Source organism: Pygoscelis adeliae, unplaced genomic scaffold, assembly GCF_000699105.1.
Source record: "Pygoscelis adeliae isolate BGI_AS28 unplaced genomic scaffold, ASM69910v1 Scaffold171, whole genome shotgun sequence".
In the NCBI taxonomy this organism is placed as follows: Eukaryota; Metazoa; Chordata; class Aves; order Sphenisciformes; family Spheniscidae; genus Pygoscelis; species Pygoscelis adeliae.
The window spans coordinates 5,299,432-5,319,602 of record NW_008824186.1 but is presented as its reverse complement, the minus strand read 5'-3'; the positions used below and the strand labels follow the sequence as shown (position 1 = coordinate 5,319,602).

General features: G+C 36.3%; 1 protein-coding gene across 1 annotated transcript in view; it reads left to right on the top strand.

The window, feature by feature from the left end:
• Nucleotides 1–20,171, top strand: part of LUZP2 (leucine zipper protein 2) — a 205,463-nt gene that overhangs the window by 131,422 nt on the left and 53,870 nt on the right. The window contains exons 6-7 of the mRNA XM_009334525.1: nucleotides 5,862–5,924; nucleotides 9,209–9,271. Of these exons, the coding sequence (XP_009332800.1) occupies nucleotides 5,862–5,924; nucleotides 9,209–9,271 (126 nt within the window). The remainder of the gene's footprint in view (nucleotides 1–5,861; nucleotides 5,925–9,208; nucleotides 9,272–20,171) is intronic.

The following is a 20,171-nucleotide window of genomic DNA, read 5'->3' as shown; positions in this document are numbered from 1 at the left end:
CCATCCCTGGAAGTATTTAAAAGACGTGTAGATGAGGTGCTTAGGGACATGGTTTAGTGGGCATGGTGGTGTTGGGTTGACGGTTGGACTCGATGACCTTGGAGGTCTCTTCCAACCTTAATGATTCTATGATTCTAAAAGTCCAAACATGTCTAAGCTTACAGCAGCAACAATGTGATGTGTTTGCCGGGGTTACCCGGTTCAGCTGTCAGCTTCTGGGTGTTGCATATGCCTCCTAAATACAATGCAGGCAGAGGTGTCAGAGGGCATTTCTGGGCATGGGGAGAGGCTGAAGCCTGGCCATGGTGAAAGTGGGCTTTTCCCGGGAATTCAGAGCTAGAAGGACAACGGTGCTTTCTGAGTTTAGATCCAGACAGATCTGAAAAATGTGCGGTTCATATCAGCATCATCAGTACAAAAATACACTGATGGGGCAGAGTCGTTCAGCTGTTTAGCACACTTGACCACTGAAAAACTTTTGGGAAAAGACACTCAAACATCCTCAAGAATATCAAGGCAAACTTCTCCTCTTACAAAAAGTCACAATGTCTTCATTGGCCATAAAGGAAAGGTAGAACTGCAGTTCTTAAGGTCTTGTCTGAAAAACCTCACATAGTAGAGTGCAGGAAACTCAATTTATCTGTCTCAGAAAGATGAAGGGCCGAGCCAACCCTGCTGGGATTAAAGCAGTCACCCTGTTTCATGCTATATAAAACATTTTTTCATCATCGTGAAATACAAAGCTAATATCCAAAGCAAAATGGGTACCAATACATTGTGATATCAGATAAGTCCAGATATTTGATTTTGGTCTGTTACTGTCTTCTGAATTCCCTCCTAAGGGCACAATGAACCGCTTTGGTTTAACAGGAGATGGAAAACAGTTCATCTTGGCAATTGGCCCTGACACTCCTCCTGAGCAGAGTCCAGGTTTCTTTGTTGTTCTTGGGTTTTGGTTGGTTGGTTTGTTTTTTTTTAATAGGATGCCCATAAGAGAGAAACGTTCCAGTGATGAGCAGGGGCTCAGTATGGTTTGATTTGTGCTATTCATCAAGGGGAGGCAGAGCGAAATTTATCTTGTATACAACAAACAACAGCTGTCAGACCTCAGATAAAATGTCTGAATTGAAGTTGATTGCTGGGAATAATTTTCTGAGAGAGAAAGTGATTTTCTTTCCTTGAACATACTTTGTGTCCTCATGCTTTCAAAGGCTAGCAGGCAAACTAAACTTGTTTGGTACTGATGATGTCTGCATTGTATAGTTTGTTCATCCTGGGTTGAGATCTTGATGCTGTTTCAGTGAGCTAATACTGGTGTTTCAAATTATGAAACATAAACATAAGAGTATTAAAGCACTCATCTGTGTGGCCAGAGGTCAAGATAACCTAACTTCAGGAAATGACATCTGAAAACCTGTGCCTTTTACATCAGTGGCATAATTTTGCCCTTCTGTAAGTAGAATATATGATACATCAGATAAGTGTTAATCCCCATAACTTCAGATTTACAATAATGATAAACCCCTTTAAACTGGACCTGGGGGTAGTTTGTCACATTTAACAATAACAATGCCTATAAACTGTGACTCTTGCCTCATGAGGTGTTTATTGTATATGCTAAATGAGGAGGTGATATTATGAAAAATACACTATGTAGCTATGTAATTAATGATTTTAATAAAATGAGTTTGCAGAAAAGGAAGGAACTAAAACTGCAACTGTAAAAGTGCTTCCATTGAGCTTTTAAGTGTATAGTTTGTGCTTTTCTTTTTAAGCCTTTGTCCAAGTTTTCTAATAGGGAGATGAGAATTAAAAAAAAAAAATTACAACCCCCCCTTGTCACACCTTTCAGCTGTTATGCATTGACATTGTAAAGAGAAGGAGATAGGAGAGGGAACGAGAGCTGAATTTTATTGAGATAAAAGTTAGTAAAATTCTCTAACAATATGAAAAGAAAGGACCATTAGCATCATGGTTATTGCTTTCTAAGAATACTAAGGTAGTCATATCTCTGTTGTTTCCTTCTCTCTCCCCCTTCTCTGGAGAGGTGATGTGCTTAGTCTGCCACAGTAGGGAATGCTGCTTTTGTAGTAACGTATAGGTGCGTCTCTTCAGATGTTTGGTGATTATTTTGGCTGGCTACTGGCCTTTGATTCAGGAGAATAAATGACAGAATTGAAGGTATTATTTTCAGAAGTTAGGAATAGAAAGGAATATATACCCCCCTAGCCAGCGAACAAGGGGTTTTTTCCTTGCAGGTTCCAGAGGCACACTGGCAAAGCAACTGTGATGCTACAGCTTTTTCTATGTGCTTTTATATCAATGGGAGATCTTTAGGCAACCTAAATATAGGGTTACTGTCAATATTCATATAATGAATTCATCTTCCGTTAAGCCTGGTCTCATATATTGAAAATAAAATCAGAAGTAAAAAAAAAAACTGCGAACGTTATGTCAGCATAAAAGGAAAGGAAAAAAAAATGCCCAGGGACTGACTGACAAATCTATTTAGGAATGAGGCAGAAAGCTTTTCATTTTCAGTATGGAAGCTCTGTGAAGAATATGTTAACAAAGCTGACAAGCTGTCACTGAGAGTTCTCGCTGTTTTGGAGGACGCTGATAGAGACTGTACTCATGTGTGGTACGATTTCTTGAGTGTAGGTACCAGGACAGTAAGAATCGACTGCTTGGGAAGCGACAACAGGATTCCTGCACATGTGGCAACCACTGACAGCAGTTTTCTGCACCTGAATTTAGGGATGCACTGAAATTACTGGCGCAAACGAGTTAAAAGATTTAGTAAATGAAGAATTAGATACTACAGTAACTTGGCTTAATGATATGATTACTCCATCTAACAGTTTGTGCTATAAGCTTTCCAAGATGTTCAAATACATTAAAATACCTATTTAGTTTGAATATAATGGTATTCTTTCTCTAAATCTAAAAGGCCACGTCTAATTAGAATCATTATTCTATATAATTTTAAAAGAGGCTATTAAAGACATGTTTACAGATACTTAATTCATTCCTTAAGCTTTTATTGGTTTTTAAACTTGAAATGTCCAAGATCTTTTTCATTCAGGTACTTCATAGCAAATAAAATATTTGAAATAAAAACTGTGTAAAATCCTAGTTAGTTTAACTTTGTTGTTGTTGTTCTTTGAAGGATGCTTAATAGGAAAATAAGAAGCATCATCTTGAATCCTTATCTAAGACTTAGAAGTCAGAACTTCTGTCCTGACTCAACAAGCATTTGTAACCTAAAAATCTCATTGATTAATTGATCTGGTTTTGAATTGCCCCTTTCTAGCAAACTTACAGAATATGTACCTGATCAGACTCTTCATTTTGAAACATTTAATTCAGAATCACGATCAAATCAAGCTCTATTGTACTTCACACGTTTTTACTGGTATACTTCACATTCTGCTATAGAAAATTATCACTATTAGTCAGGAGGCAAAGCTATATTTGACAGTGACGTGATTTGCTAAGTAACGTAAACACTCAAAATTGTAAGCAAGAAGTTGTCATCTACCTCTGACAAGCTCCTACTTACTATGCTCTTGATAATTGTAACCTTTAATGCTTGCTCTCATTTCTAAAAACATGAAGTGCAGATTAAATCATGACTGTTTTGCCTACATTTTGGTAAACCTGTTTTTTTTGGTGCTAGTAGGCTGGATAATGAGGCAGTATTAGTAAATCCTGTTAAACCTAGCTAAATCTCCAAAATGGAGTCCATCTCCTAACTTAAAATATTTTCATCGAGTTTTGTTTTTGAACTATATTCTTTTGCCAGGCTACCCTGGCACAAAATGTGGAAATTGTGACAACCATCTGATACAATGTGTGCCCTTTCGAGGTGGTAGGCATCCAGTTCTTCACATTCTGGGTTACTGCAGGGCCTTCTCAAAACAGCACGTGTAGAAGTTACTTGTGAACTGTTAATGTATTAATAAAAGTATTTCTTATAGTAGCTTATGCTTGGCAAAAGGAAGATAAATGAGTAAAAATGTAAGGATTACAACTCATTCTTACTTTGGTTCTGAAATATGGATAGAGTCTGTTACCTAAACCAACCATTGCCAGGCTGTAGGGAGACTGGGGGATAATGAAGCTGGTTAGTCAAAACAAAGTGATGACTTGACTTCCTGGGTTAATTAAGTGCAGTTCCCTAATGAAGCAGTGCCTTTGGCACATCTGTTCGGCCGTCACCCCAAGAGGTGATGCTGATCTTTTATGTCAAACCAATCACATCTACTGTGTGATCCCAGTACAACATAGCTCTTTAGATGCACCCCTGGTGAGCAATAGATGTGCTGGGTGTGCTTCATCTCCTTGGCTTCTATTTGGTTTATCTTTGTTCATCTTGTATCTGCTACCCAATTCCCTTTGTGTGGAGCCAGTTGTCTTGTTCTGTATTTCTACAGTGGTTAGTACAATAAGGTGCTGCTCTGCGATGAGCTACAACACGATTTTCAAATAAAGAGCAAAAAGTAATTGACTGACTCATGAGAACAACATTTCTTCTCCCTCCTCACACCCAGCCCTTTGCAAATCACATTTTGTGAGGCAGAATCTGGGTTGTCTCATTCAAAGTAACATCCTAATTCCTTTTTGTTGCATTACAGAACTGTGGGTGCCTGTGTCAAACAGCTGGAAAAGATTTATTGTTTCTGCAGCAATGTGTATTGGTGCATGGTAGATAGCAACAGTGAAACGCCTGAAATGATGTCATATCTTCTCCTTATTTTGGAATGGTGCAAAGGAGGTTTCAAATGGAATTTTAGTTTCTTTGCATTTGCTTAAGTGAGAAGGGTGTTTTCAAGAAAAACACCGAGCTTCTAATTTGGGAAATAAATCTTCCAGTGTTTCAGTGGGATGTGGACCTAAATTTGAACTGATGACCTGGATGGAATTACCCTTTTTTCTCTAATGCCAGCTTGTTCTTGTGCACAGTATTCAAGAAAGCTATTGCTATTCAGTAATAAATACACGTTCCTGAAATGTGATGGGCTAGGTTTCTGTAGGTATGTTTACAGTTCATTAGCACAGGAGAAGTTGGTCTTGGTGTTCTTTTAATTTCTTTTTAGTGTAAGCATGTTATGTCCAACACTTGAAGATCTGCTTATTGAATACTTATGTTTCTGAACAGTTTTGAAAGATGTCCACATTGCAAAGAAATCTTCACCTTTGACTGTCAATTATGGGATAACATGCATGAGGAGTGCAGAAAGAATTACCAGACTATTGAAAATTCATTTTATCAGGGTTTATTATTTTGCCTGAAAATGAGAAGAAATACATTTAAAACTCCTACATGAAAAAGCATATTGAGCTGGCAAAATGCTATCAGGTAGATAACCTTCTAAAGTTTTTGATTACTTGCAGTTTTAAATTATGAAATTTAGCAAAAAGACCCCATGAATTTGATCATCAAGGTCGAGCGATGAGGTCTTGACCCTATTACTCAGTTGTTATAATGATTTACTGAAAATGATACTGAGCTATGCAGTTGACACCAGGCAAGGCTTAAAGGGTTTTTTCTTTCCATTTTTACCTCAGTATATCCAATCTAAATTGCTTTCAGTTGATAGAGTGTTTTGGAAGGTTTCAATGTGCAATCCTGTTTCTGTGAAAGCAGGTTTTAATGCAAAGTCATAGCCTTTTGGAATTCTGTAAGAGAGGATACAGTGCCATAATGCATCTATCTTGTCTTCTTACCTGTGTCTTTGGTGACTTGAAGGTGTTATCCATGTATAAAATAAAACTAGTATGATCAAATATTTAAAGGGTCCCTTAATATTTCAGTAACTCTCAGTAATAAAACTCTATTTTTCTTTTTCCCCCTGCAGAACAAAAGCCTCAAAAACAAGCTCCTGTCAGGGAACAAGCTTTGTGGTATTCATGCAGAAGAGGTAAGGAAGGTTCCTCTCTATTCTAAATCTAACACACCCAAAAGAAGCTTGCGTCAAAGTCTTTTCTACAGAGGTTCTGGTATAGGTTATATATTATGTGTGTATGGTGGGTGTTCCTAAAGCACTCTCATCTCAACTTTTCTCTGTGACTTCACTAGGAGCAACTCAAATGTATTAGAAAGCAAGCTGCAAACTCAAGTTTTAGACAACTAATGTTTGGGCATGCTTATGAAAAGTATATATAGCTCTGTAGATGTATATTATACATCTGTTATATATAAAACTGATTTCTTTCCCCTGATTTCCATACCTAGAATAAGACAGGAATAGCTAAATGGCTTTTTAAAAATAATTTCTAGAGAGAGGAAAGATTTATTATTATTGATTCCTAGAATGTTTCATTACTTCAAGAAAAAAAAGGGTCACTTTATATAATAAATACAGAGAAAGAAATCTCCTCTCTACTGAAGAGCGAGCTAGCAAAGATAGTTGATGATACAAAAGCCCTATTTTTTTGCAAATACGTAAATGTACAAGTAACTGCATTCGTGCGAGCAGTCCCTTTAGCTATTTAACTTTTCATGAAAGAGGATATTACTATATATGAATCTGATTTACTCATTTACATGACTTTAGTCATGTTTTTTTGCATATATAACTTCTGTGAAAGTCATTGCACCTTACCAGAATGAAACAGAAACGTAACACATTTCTTCTTGACTAAAATTTTCATAATTATGGTTGAACATGTTTTCTTCATTAAAGACTCTACTTTTTAACTTAAAGGTCAAAACCTGTGAGGTCAAAGTAGTGATTTCTAGTTACATTAGCTATTTAGCCTAACTGAGGGTCAGTGAAATAATAGGGGTTTGGGTTTGTTTGTTTGTTTGTTTTCTAGCTTGTCAAAATCTGTTATCTTCCTATATCACCATTGTTGCTTTCAGACGTGCCACAGTACATGAATACAAATATATTTTCTTCCCTTGTTTACTGCTAAAAAATCGGCAGTGTGTGCAACATAGCTTTCTGTTTTCCCCTCTTTTTCATGTTTGTTTTTCCTAGCTGCGTAACATCTTGAATGTTTGGTAATTAACTTGAAGATCTTTTCCTTGATTATGTTTCCTTTAATATTTGCAACATAAATGTCTTTAAATCAAAGGGTGAAGCCTAAGATTAAATTTAATTTAGTGTAGTGTGACAAGCCTTGCTGTCAGAGAATTTCAGAAAACTAAACATAACATAAGCTAGCTAACTCTCAAGGTAGCAGATTGTGAGTGTATTTTAAACCTTAAGAATCTCAGACTTTATGAATCATCCTGGCAAATTTGTGGCTTTTAAGTGGGTTAGTGCCATTAGAACAAGCAAAAATGCTACAGGAGCATCCTTTTTTTGTTGTTGTTTTGCTAGTTACGTGGTGTCAGCCAGAGAAACGCAGTGTATTTTCTGCTCTTTAATTAAGTACTATGCTCAGCAAGCATAACTGTGTGAAATCAGTCTCATTTAGTTACTAGATCAAATACCCTTCATGGATTGAATTGCCTACCGGGAAGCTCCTGCTTCGTTCTGCTCTCTCAGGCTGCATGCAGTTTTAGTGAGCCCTGTGATTCCTTGTTGTCCAGTTGCGTAGATTGGAACACGCTTGTGATCCTATACAGTTTATATGGCTGGCTTTTCTTCTCCAGGAATTCAGAGCCCTGGAGAGAGGAAGGCAGGGTGGTACAAACCTTGGGCTTCCCAGGAAACAGAAAGGGGCACGTGCCAGGGAAATATTCCCAGATGCTGTGGTTTAGAGCTCGTTATCAGCCTGTGTCTAATGATGATCTTATCTGGCTGACTGCACTAAAAGGTTTTGTATGTCCTCTCCCTAGAAGCGCAGAAAAACCACGGAACAACCAAATTTTATCACAAAGGATTACAGGTTATATACGTGCTTTTGAGTCACTTATATTATGCACTGAATACATTTCGCTCCATAATTCTTAATTTCATCACACGTTTGTGATTTAGCAAATGAGTGATACCTTAATTGTAACTCTTAGATTCTTCTATAGCCACTTTGGATACCTTATATGTCACAGACTGTATACTTTCCTAAGCACAACTCCTAGAACAATTAAAGTTGGTTAAGGTTTTCTCATTGGTCTTCAGTTGATGTGGAATATATTCCATAACTCTATCGATTACATTGTCCAGATCAGAGGACAGGGCTATTGAGTGTAGGCAATGGACATGTTCTGCTGTGTAGATGAAATAACAACAGATATAGTTACAGAAGAAAGAAGTTAATTGAACTGATCTTGGCTAGTTGTTTCAGATTTTACGAAATACAATAATCAATTGGCCTTACTACTTAAATATTTAAAGCAAGTTCTAAAATTTTATCTTTAGATTCATTGATTCTTCCCAAAAGTCTGTCACTGAATTTGACTGCACCAATTGGAAAGACATCAAATCTTTCTAAAAGCTCCAATTTACGAAAGATATACTACCATCTGTAATATGTTATTTTTATGCATGTGCTGTTTCAGTAAATGCGGAATAGACTTCTAATCCATTCCAAGGAGTTCTAAACATTTGGTATTAACGAGTGCGAGAAAACTTAATGAATATTGGTTGAGACTGTGGATTTCATTAAATAGAAATTATTATTTTAACAGAAATCTTACATAAAGGGTGAAGTAGTTGGGTGTAGTATAAAAAAACCACATTTCTATTATTTTTTGTTTAAATAAATAAAAGAATGAATAGACCATTACTTAAAATTATTTTAAGGATAAATTTAACAGTATTTAAAATAAATATCAGCCTAAGCTGATATAAATCAGTATAACTATGCCTATTTTAGAGGACATGGTCACAGAGAACCTAGTTCACTTAGATACTATCTGGAACTCCCTGGTCATGACAAAGAAGAACCTATGGAAACTTTTTCCCTCTAAGAAAAAGAAGTTTCTTTGCTTTGAAGGTGATGCCTTCGGTTATGCTTCATGGAAAGTATTAATAACATCTCATGTCTAAAATGCGTAAGCCAAACGGTTGTCCACAATAGTAGTAACTCACATACGTTCTTTAGGTGAGTGCCGTTTTACATTTTCCTTGATACTTTTGCCTGGTTTAGGCATGCTACCCTGGAAAAGCAATTGACTTTGATTTTGATTATTTTTCTGCATTTTAAAGCTGATCTAGTTTCTGCACATTGTCAGAACGTGCTACCTTTCTTCTCTGATCTTAAAAGTAAATATTTAAAATAAATAACCCCCTGATTTTATTATCTTTACTTTCAGTCAAAAAAGATCCAAGCCCAGCTGAAAGAGCTTCGTTACGGGAAAAAGGATTTGATTTTTAAGGTAAGTTTTATTTCACTATAGTTAGCTGAAGTGTTAGGGTTAATATAGTATTGAAGTAATGTAGGATTATGATAGCTGCCTTTATTACTGTAGTTCTAAGGAACTATTTCCTTCTCACCGTACTGAAAAGAGCTCAAAACACCAAAGACAGACATAATACCATAATGCAATTTCAGAAATATCATTGGTTTTGGTTGCTCTTTTTTTGCAAACCACTCTTAACAGGGCCAGTGCTCTTTATTAAATTGCTTTCTGGGGCAAGGAAGAGAAGGTTCAACCCTAAAAAGTTGTCTGGTGACTTTGTTTTTAAATAGACAAAAGCAGTGGAAAGTATTTAGTTTATGAATATCTGTATTTACACACTCACATAAAGCAATGTTCTAATTTCCTGCCGGTGACCAAAATCTGTTTCCCTATTCCACAGATTCTGTTAACACATTTTTCATCTTTCTAACTGAACAATAGAATATTTTACAGATGGTTCTTGTTTTTTCTTTGACTAGCAGTCCTCCGTGGAAATGTCAATTATTGTTAACACTTAAAGCGAATCTTTGTGTATGTGATAAGCTCGAGCAATGGAACGTTCCTTAGGTCTTTGCATCCAAATTCCATAGGCTGAAACATCTTTACCAAAACTGAAGCCTCTAGAAAAAAAATGAAATGTCTGTGGTTTATATAATCCAAATGAGTAGCCTGTCTAGCTACAACTTCGTTTCATTTATCTTTAATTTTGGCTCTGGTTGACAGATGTTTTCTGGGTGCTAGAGTTGCCTGCTTGATTTGTTTTTTTTCCTATAATGTGTGGCAGAAATCTTCAGTCAACAGACTGATTAGTAAGTAATTAGCACTTTTAAAAAAAAAAAAAAAAAAGAAGGGGAGGGGAATGACAAAATATACAGACATTTTGCTGAAGGGCATCGAGTCCTTGTTAACACAGGGAGAAGTTAATCCCTGTTAAAGAATAAGGAGGAGGGAGATTCAGGTCACCTGACTGGAGGCTGCTAATTGAGCAGTGCTTTTATTCCTGGCATAAAGGATGAAGATAAGTAGTCATCTTCAAAGTGACTAAAGGTAGAATTACTTACAAAGTAATTCATCTCAATATGAGGTCCAAATTGCCTTCTGGAAGTATTTAACTTTCTCTACTGTCTTTCTACTTTATGCATAGTACTGTAAAGGTGGAATACGTAGGCCATTTAAAATATGCAGTGTAATTTGTGTGGGGTTTTTTTTCGTTTATTTTTTCCTTTTTTTTTCATGTACAGGTTGGTTCCAGGGTTTTTCAGGAACATTTATTTCTAGTCATCATAAGACCCAAACCAGGGGAACAGATTTAGAGATAAAACCTAGGCATATTATACATCTAGGCAGTTAAATTTTAATACCAACTAGCATTAACAAAAATAACACATTTTTTTCTTCAAATTCAGTTTAGCTATAATTGAGAGTTTGAATGGGGGAAAAGATTACGGCTTCTAAACTTGCCTGGGTGTGAAAGCTTCTTTTTTTTGGCTGAGGCAGAAGGACTGATCAGTACTACTATCTACTTGTTGTTTTCATTATGCTAATATGCAGCGATCCCGAAAATGTATCTGAATTATTAGGTTGGGTAGTAATGCTTAGCAAGGGAACACTCCTACCCTGAGCTGCCCACCTGAAAACAGCTTACAGAAGCGGAGAAGGAAAACACAAGCGTGACGAGGTGAACAAATGGGAAAGACTGTCTGGCAAGTCCCTGGCATACATAAAATGAAATCCACCTTCCCTTGATCCTAGTTCAGTAAACTATTTAGAGGACTTTTTCTCAGGAATGACAATTTAGCGATTAAGGTATAGATGTAAAGATCAGGGGTTTGTGGTGGAGGGGAGGGAGTTTACTTGTGTTACGGTGGACACAATGCATCTAGTGTGAATGGGACTAGAAGTGGGTCTCACCTGACTGGATATGAATGTCTGCACCATTTCTAATCTTTGGGGAGTTACCAGTACTGCTGTGGGATTCTGGGAAATACATATTCTCCTAAAGACTATGTCTACACTTGACCACATGAATTATGCCTTAAACTCCTTGGCCTACATTGAATAGACATAGTTCTTGATTATGAAGGAATAGTAGGGCCACCAGCTCAGATGTAGGTCCAAGTTACGCAGGGTGAGTTCTGCTCTGTATGCACTTACTTGCAAAATAGTGAAAATGTTACTTGTCTTTTAGGGAAATTATGAACTAATGTAATTAAAAACGCTTTGAGAACTTTAGATGGACGATGTTAATGAATTGTGAAATGGATTCCAAAGTCCCACGTACTGGGAACTACATGTGCAAATACCTGAAACAACTCTTGACTGTGTGCAATTCTATATGTGATTGACTGCCTGATTTGCTAATTTGATATATCTTTTATGTGTAGTCAGAAATATTTTTGTCAGGTTTATTTGTCGGTCTTTTTCCCGACTAAAGGAAATTTGATTTATGAAGAAAAGGGAACAGCAGGCTTATGCTATCCTGCTAAATAATGATGGGAGATGTAGTTCAGTGTGTGCTGTTTTGTGTGTGTTTCGGGCCTGAAGACAGACATCAAATAGAGTAGAAGCCATCTAGTGTGGGGCAGAAGCTTTTTAAATATCTGTCTGATCAGAGAGTACTGGGCAAGTACAGGTGGTATTTCATTTCTAGTTGCTTTGAGACTAGAAACTGAACAGATTTCATGTTATCATTGCTGTTGAGGCTGTTTTGTGAAGCTCTGATTCTTTCTGATAAAAGGTCAGAACGGTGGATGGATAGTCTTCTGCCAGCACAGAGCATGAATGGTGTGTGTGATAATCTCCTGGCTGCTAGTTACTGTCATGTTACAGGACTTCTACCCTTTCCCCCTTCCACCGCCTTCCCACCCTATTAAACCTCATTTTCTGTGTGCCTTCTGAGGGAATTCTGTTCTCTGTATAGCTCTGAATGTTGCAAGCTTCTCATAGCAGTTCGCCAGCAGGACGTAAACTTCGTATTAGATTTCTAAAGGGCATGAGAGAATGCTTCAGTTTGTGCCCTTAAACTATTGCTTTCTGTGGTGGAATTAATTGTGAAGATACATGTGAAGTAAGTAGGGGGGATTTGTTTGCTTTTTGTTTTGCATAATCAACATCGAGAAATTAGTTCTTAAATTCTGGTAACTATTATTGTCAATGACTCTGAACTGACTAGAGCTCTGGGGATTAAGTGGGAGAGGAAGATGAAGGGGGGGGAAAAGACAGCTTTCTCCTTTAATACTCCAGTGAATTGGTAAATTATATCTACTTTTAACATTGTGTAGCAGTAATTTAACAAGCGGTAGTAAATATAAAAAGTTCATCATATCTGGCATGTATTTACTCTTATGTTTTCAAAGTGCTTTGTAATCTAGCTGATTATGTGGCATGTGTGTATGTATATTTATATTTTTCTGTCTCTTTATATATGTGATGTAATGCCATACAACAGATAAGCAGTGAATCACAGAAATTAAGTGATGCACTCAAGTCTATAGAGGTTGTCAGTATCTCTACTCAGAATATGAGCTCCTGTCTCTTTGTCAGAGTTCAGTCCCTTAAACCATGCAGCGTAGTATCCTTAAAGAGTTGACAAAAGCTGAAATTTGCTTTGTATTCTAATGCAAAAAATAAGGAACGATTAATAAAAGTTTTCACTCAAGCTTCTTAATTTTATAGCTGCCTTTGTAAGTAGGTACTTACTAGTTTTGAATGAGTCCACTCTTAATTACAATAATTTAATTATGGTCTAAAACCCTGATTCAGTGAAGTACTCAAGTTTAAATGCTTGGCCAAATCAAGGTCTACATTTGTTTCAGGCATTCATAACCACTTGTTTTCAAATTACTCCTTCTTCATTAACTGTCTTCCCATCCTTTGGCTATACTGTCCTAGAAGTCACATGTTTTACTAAATCAGAAAAGGAAAATAATTTGGTTTTTTGTTCATGAAATGCAAACATATGTGTGTGTCTGGTAGGAATATGAGATGAAGAAAAATAAATTCAGCAATAACTTTCACTATCTTTTTAGACAAGCATCTTTTATTTTTGAAATTGTCATTCTTTTGAATGTACAAGGTGAGAATGCTTCACTGTTATGGCTTGAGTATATCTTTGTTTACTTTTTTGTGGTGAATTTCTAAGGATTCTGCTTCAGAGTTTCAGAAGTATGAATTTCATCTACTGCTTAATCTGTTTTCCCTTTTGTCATTTAAATTCTGAGACACAATATATTGATAGACCTAAAAAACCAAAAAAAGTTCCAATGTGAGCAACAGCTAACTAAGCCTCGCCTACCAATGTACTTAATCATTGTTCCACAGCATAATTTAAGTTTAAATAAGCAAGCAAATAACATCTGCCTTACAACAAATTAGGTAATTGCTGATAAATATGCTGCACATGGTCTTATCATGAGCCGGATGGTTTATAATTATGCACCTTCCTCTGAAGAGCAAACCGTGTTTGCTCCAGTTGGGTACACGGTTGCGGCCGGTTACTGAAGCGTAGCTGTCAAGGTGGGTATTCACACTGACAAACTGCTTGCCTGTGACCTTGGGGGGTCCTTAAACGTCTCCACATGTCTAGAGCCACCAGGTGCCCAGGCAATAGCATCAAACTAGAGGATGGATGTCTGAGAAGACAAATGCAGGGCTGGGAGATGAGGGGCATCAGGAAGCAGCAAAGACAGAGGTGCTCGAATAGAGAGGGAAAGCAGAAGGCAGGCGGGGAGGTTAGTGGGGGTGACTGGGGAAGAGGAACAGACTAGGGAGGAAGGAGGGGGGGAAGAGGAGAACCTTGCTCCCAACACTTGACAGCCTGTGCTGCTCCGCACAGTGTCTAGCTTGTTTCCATGGTGGTACTCTTGAACCCACACACTTCTGCGAAGTGCAGTATCACAAATCAAGAGCAAGATTGTCATTTACCTTCAGTTCTCTTTTATGCTCCTAAATAGTGTTTCAGGTACTGAGCACTCAATACCTCTAAAGGACTAAGCAGTACCATATCAACACCTCTGATTTAGGCTTGTCTTATAACCGCTTACACAGACTTATATAAGAAAGAGAAGGCAGGTTTAAAAATAGTGGGGGTTTTTTTTTTCTTTCAACGAAGTATTTCTTTCTGGGAAACACCTGAATTGACTTCATATGTAAAGGGCAAAGGATGTGTTTTAAAGGCTTACGTAACTAAATGGACTTAAAATTCTGACATTTATAGTCAAAACCACTTTTCAAATTCTTTGAAACACATAGAGCTAAACCAATCAATTCATTGTTTGGATGTGTGAAAATAATTTTAAACCATGCATTTGAGATCGTAAATAGAGTCAAAGAAAAGCAAAATTATGTTAAACTGTTTTCACATCATACTGACTGGATGTGGTAAATATTTATACCATTCCTGCCTCTAAAGTAAAATTGATGCCACCATATGTGTTTTCCTCCTTATTAGCAGTAGCTAATTACATGCCACAGTAAACCTATTTCCTGGAGTTGCAAAGTACTTATTTCTGTGACGCAGACCATGAGAGTCTGCATTCCCTACAGAGAAAGAGGTGAAATGATTAAAGAAAAACAAACAAACAAAAAACCACCACAAAACCACTGAAGACCTGACTTAGCAGAGAACTTGTGTTAAACATTAAAATATAAATGGCCTTGTTGTCTGAGCTTGAAATAATTGATTACATAATTTTAAGTCTTTGATAACCTTTTACAGACGTGCTTTGTGTGCTTGCACATGTATGAAGATGCAAAAGTTTTGGGTTCTCCAATACAATTCTAACTATTTGTATACAGTTGGCAGTCAGGCCTGACCCAAACCCAGCCATTCCAAAAAGGTACAGTCACTTCACCCATGATTTGCACCTGCTTGTATTAAAATCGTTATCAACTGCAGAATTCATCTGACCTTGCATGTTTGAAAAATTAGTCCATTTTACACATTTTAAAGGATTCTTCATTACGTTCGAAGTACTATAACCAACTTCTTTCCTTGAAGAAAGCTTTCCAAAAAAGCAACGTTGTTTCCTTAAACTTTATTTATACATTGATTCATTTAGCACAAAAAGAATGCTCTTATCTTTGTTGTTGCTTTTACATTGCCCTGTAATGCTAAATGTGACTTCTGTAGCTCAATGTTGAAAGGAGATGATAAGACAAAACTGAGGACAGTTTCCTATGGGTCTGTCGTATCAACTTCCCTGAGAGAATGCTACAACTCGTCTGGCTTTCAGACAGGATCTCTAGCCTGTAGTGTGTTTATTCATCCAATGTGTTTCCACAGCATCTGGCTCTTCTGCGACCTCCCTTGGGAAATTTAGCAATGCTGCTTAGGAAAAAAAAGAAAAAACAACAAAAGAAAGTTATTATAAAATATCAGTTATGAACATAAATGTAAAGCAAAATATTAGCCTTTTTTTTTTTTTTTTTCTTTGCAGAGATCTTAAACCAGTGACTTTATTAGGGATAAGAAGTTCTATAAGCTACAGGCTGACTTTGGCACGTTTCGTAACAGCTGAATAGAGTCTGGAAGAGGAGACTTACCGGTTATTACACATTTAATGTATAGCATTTTTAAGCATATCATTTTGAGAGAATAACTATCAAAGACTTCAGATAGGAAAATGTTCTCTAAAAAGTTTCCCTGGACTTTGCCAGAAATGCCACAATGAATGAAAGTAGCAAACTGAACCTTCTCTTAGCTATATTTTTATTTATTTTATGATGTTTTCTATTTGATAAATTTAATCTAATTGGTCTACTGTGGCTTGTATATTATTCTTTGATGATTTTATTAGCAAAAAAGAGGTTATTTTTCTTTGGATTGAGTTTATTTTTTCTATGAGACTTTGCTTTTCTTACAAAGGATGAAGATGAAATGAAAAGTGCCCACAATACAAGCAGAGTCTGATAGATGATGAAATGAAAAGTCTCAAAATATTCTTACAGATTTTTCCTTTTAAATACATAAATAAGAAAGCTTACTTCATATTTACTGAGATCAAAAATTCTTATAAATATGTGGCAATCCCATCAGCGCTGGTTCAGTTTTGGCAAAAGCTGTTTTCTTAGGAGACTACGGAAAATAGAAAGGATGTTCCATATTCTCTGACTCCACAGAAGGTTCCATTATATAAGTGTTATTCTTTCACAATGGTCGTCTAATTTTTTTTTTTAGAAACCTGCAGCAGTTCAAACTCTATGTAGTTCTGCTCCTTTGGTCTATTCTATTCTATTAGCCTTAGTATTAGAAACTGTTTTCTTATGTGTCTTGAATCTTCCTTACTGAAATTAAAGCCAATTAGTTATCTTATTATCTCCCATGGACTTGGAAAGTAGATTTTTTTTTTTAAACCCTTCCTTTAAAGCAATATTTTGCATATTTTGAGATTATTATCCTGTGTCTCTCACAGTGTTCTTTTTTAGATATGTAGGATTTTTTTTCCAGGCTTGCTTCTCAGTACATGTTTGCATACCATTAATTTTGGTCACATCTGAACTTGTTTTCTTTGAATGTGTCCATTTTTAGTGCCCTAAAATGGACATTGAAATCCAGTTGGATATTTCACTCATGCTGAGCAGAGCAAAAGGATTTTTGTAGTCTGTACCCAGAGTGTTCTTTGCCTTTTCTACAAAAACATGACACATTCAGTGGTGATATCATCTTGAGTCATTCATTCCTACTGTTCTATATTCTATATTTGTTTTATTGATTATTCCTGTCTGTATTTAGCATCTTATTCTTGTTTGTAGTGAATGTCATCCTATTTTTTCCAGTTTGTCAGGATAAATTTAGATAAATTCCCTCTTCTATGACACACGGAGTTCTGATTTGATGTCACCAGAATAGTTAATGAGTATATGTTTAGTTCACTGTTCAGTTCATGAATGATATATTTACCAAATAAAACTCTGTCCCCTAGAGAGGTAGTCTGATTATTCTTTTCAGTACTTTTCCAAAAATGAATGTTGTACTAATGCATCTATAAGTCATGACCTCTTCAATTTCTGTCTTTCTGAAGATGGATATCACACGTATTCTTTTCCAGTCTACAGGGGAAGAGACCTCCAAGCTGAATCTGTCCAACCATCAACCCAACAACCCATTTCCTAAAGCAATAAAAGTGATGACGCGCGATGGATATCACACGTATTCTTTTCCAGTCTTCAGGTTCTTCATCCACTCTGCTGAATCTGTAAGGAACTTAGAGCCTAATACCATTTCCTAAAGCAATAAAAGTGATGACGCGCAAACATGACTAACAGAAAATGATCAAGTGAAAATTCTTATCAATCTGTAATTGGACAGAGTTGTATTAGAGAGAAAAACGATATTTTGTCTAAAACAGTTTGTCTAAAAATTTAAGACTACACCTAAAAAAAGAGGTACTGTGTACCGTAACATTTAAATTTGGCTGAAAAGGGGTGGAGGTGGTGGTGGAAATAAATCATATATCAACCCACCAAAAAAAAATTAAAATAATTTAGGGAAGAAAGGCTTAAATTATACTTTGCGTCAAAGATAGCATATGGAATTTGCCCCATTTTGAGTAATTATTTCAAACTATGAGTTGTTCTTTTGTAGAAAAGATCTTTGAGTGCAGGAGACAACACCATAGCTGCAAGTACTGCAAAATGCTTTTCTTCATCTTTAGCTCAGGACTTATTGTCTTTGTGCTAATATGACTAAACATTTGTGAGTTATGGATCCAGTGATTTGGTGGTTATACATGCAGATCAGGTTGTCTACAAACCCAGAACTTATGGAGTGGTTTGCATTTCATGCTCTGGTTCCATTTGTATACATTGGTTTGTGCAAAGCCAGATAAAAAGACTGATGACATTTTTCTTTCAAAGCATTTGCAGTGCAAGGTAATTACAAAATCAGTAAAGTTATATGTTTAATAGCTTAATCAGTAATTAATGCTCTTTCACAGAAGTTGCTGTATCTGGTGATGTATGACAGCCAGGAGCACGTTGCTAGGGAGAGCTGAATTTTCATGTTGCAGTGTGATATGTACAGCTATTACCTTGATGACTTGCTTGAAAATAGGTGTATTTTCTTCAAGGCTTATCCTTGTTTGTCGAAAGTCATCAGGATGGCAGGAAGAAAACTAAGTATATTCCTCAAAGCAATTGCATTGATGGCTGAGGGAATGAAAGTGTAGTGTAGATTTTACTTATGTTAGAAGTTGTTATATGAAGATGATTTTATTTATCTGTGGATTTCTAGAATGCAGTAATTTTACAGAATTCAATTTTTGCTGTTTTGAGAATAATAGGATTGAATATGAACTATGTGCCAGGTTTTTTTTGCTGGTGAATCTAGCAAGTTGCATCCTGAGGTGGATGACTGATGGGGTAGGCTGTGCAGGGTTTTTATGGGTTAACGTCATGAGAGAGAATTGATGTTTTCTTTGAGTCCTAAGATAAGAGACTGTGCGGTCTTCCTTGAGGCATTTCTGCTCTGTAGTATAATGAGTGTTGGACTTAGTCTTCCTGGTTTAGGATCCTTATAGCTCTTGCTGCATGTGGTAGTTCAGGCTTAGAAACTGCTAGATTTTTTTTTTTTCTTTCCAAGTGAGAAGGCTTATGATGCTTTTTTTTGTCTGTTTGGTTAGTTTTATAATGCTTTTGTTGATTATTCACTTTGGGATTTTTTTTTTTCCTTGATCAAGTCAATATGTTTGTACACTTTTAGATATGTAGTTGGATGTTGCCTAATGTTGCACGTATAATTTTGGTTATTGGGTTATCAATTTTTTGTGATTAGATCTGGCTGCTTATTGGATGTAGAAAAATGCTTTAAGGCAGGATATTATTGGGGTGTTTTTCTCAATAGAAGCTGAGGCCCCTGGGAGAGACAGGAAATTGAAATTTGCTTAGTTGATTTTTATAAAATATATTAGGGCTGTTGCATAAATGTCTGTGGTTGATGTTTGGGTGGTAAGAGATGGCATGATTACTTTTCAGATAGCGATCCTGTTGAGATAATATAGGATAAGGGACCATTTCCTCATCTTCTGTTACGTGGTCTTTTATCACTGCATGGTAAGTGAGTACTTGTTTTCATGAAGCACAATTTTTTTTTTTTTCCTTAAATTTGATTTCTTTTGTAGTAGACAAGATACTTTTTTTCCCCTGAATGGTTGTACAGTGTATTTTCACAACATTGACACAAACATACGAAGAAAGTCTTATCTAGATTATGTGTGTTTTGCTTAGGAAGTAGATGTCACTGTTTATTTTGGCATCTTTTTGTTGGTGCATATTTTCCATTTCAAATGCCATATTTTAGCATTTTTGTATATTGTTGTGATGATATTATAAACATAGTAATGTGTTATTGTTAGCACATTATGTTAGCATCACAGGAGGGGTCTGAAGATCTAGACAGAATTGGCTGCTGAAAAATACTTACAAGGTGTTTGCAGACATGGGAATTTTTTTAGTATAAAGAGATAAGTGACAGCATTTCTGCTCTGTAGTATAATGAGTGTTGGACTTAGTCTTCCTGGTTTAGGATCCTTATAGCTCTTGCTGCATGTGGTAGTTCAGGCTTAGAAACTGCTAGATTTTTTTTTTTTCTTTCCAAGTGAGAAGGCTTATGATGCTTTTTTTTGTCTGTTTGGTTAGTTTTATAATGCTTTTGTTGATTATTCACTTTGGGATTTTTTTTTTTCCTTGATCAAGTCAATATGTTTGTACACTTTTAGATATGTAGTTGGATGTTGCCTAATGTTGCACGTATAATTTTGGTTATTGGGTTATCAATTTTTTGTGATTAGATCTGGCTGCTTATTGGATGTAGAAAAATGCTTTAAGGCAGGATATTATTGGGGTGTTTTTCTCAATAGAAGCTGAGGCCCCTGGGAGA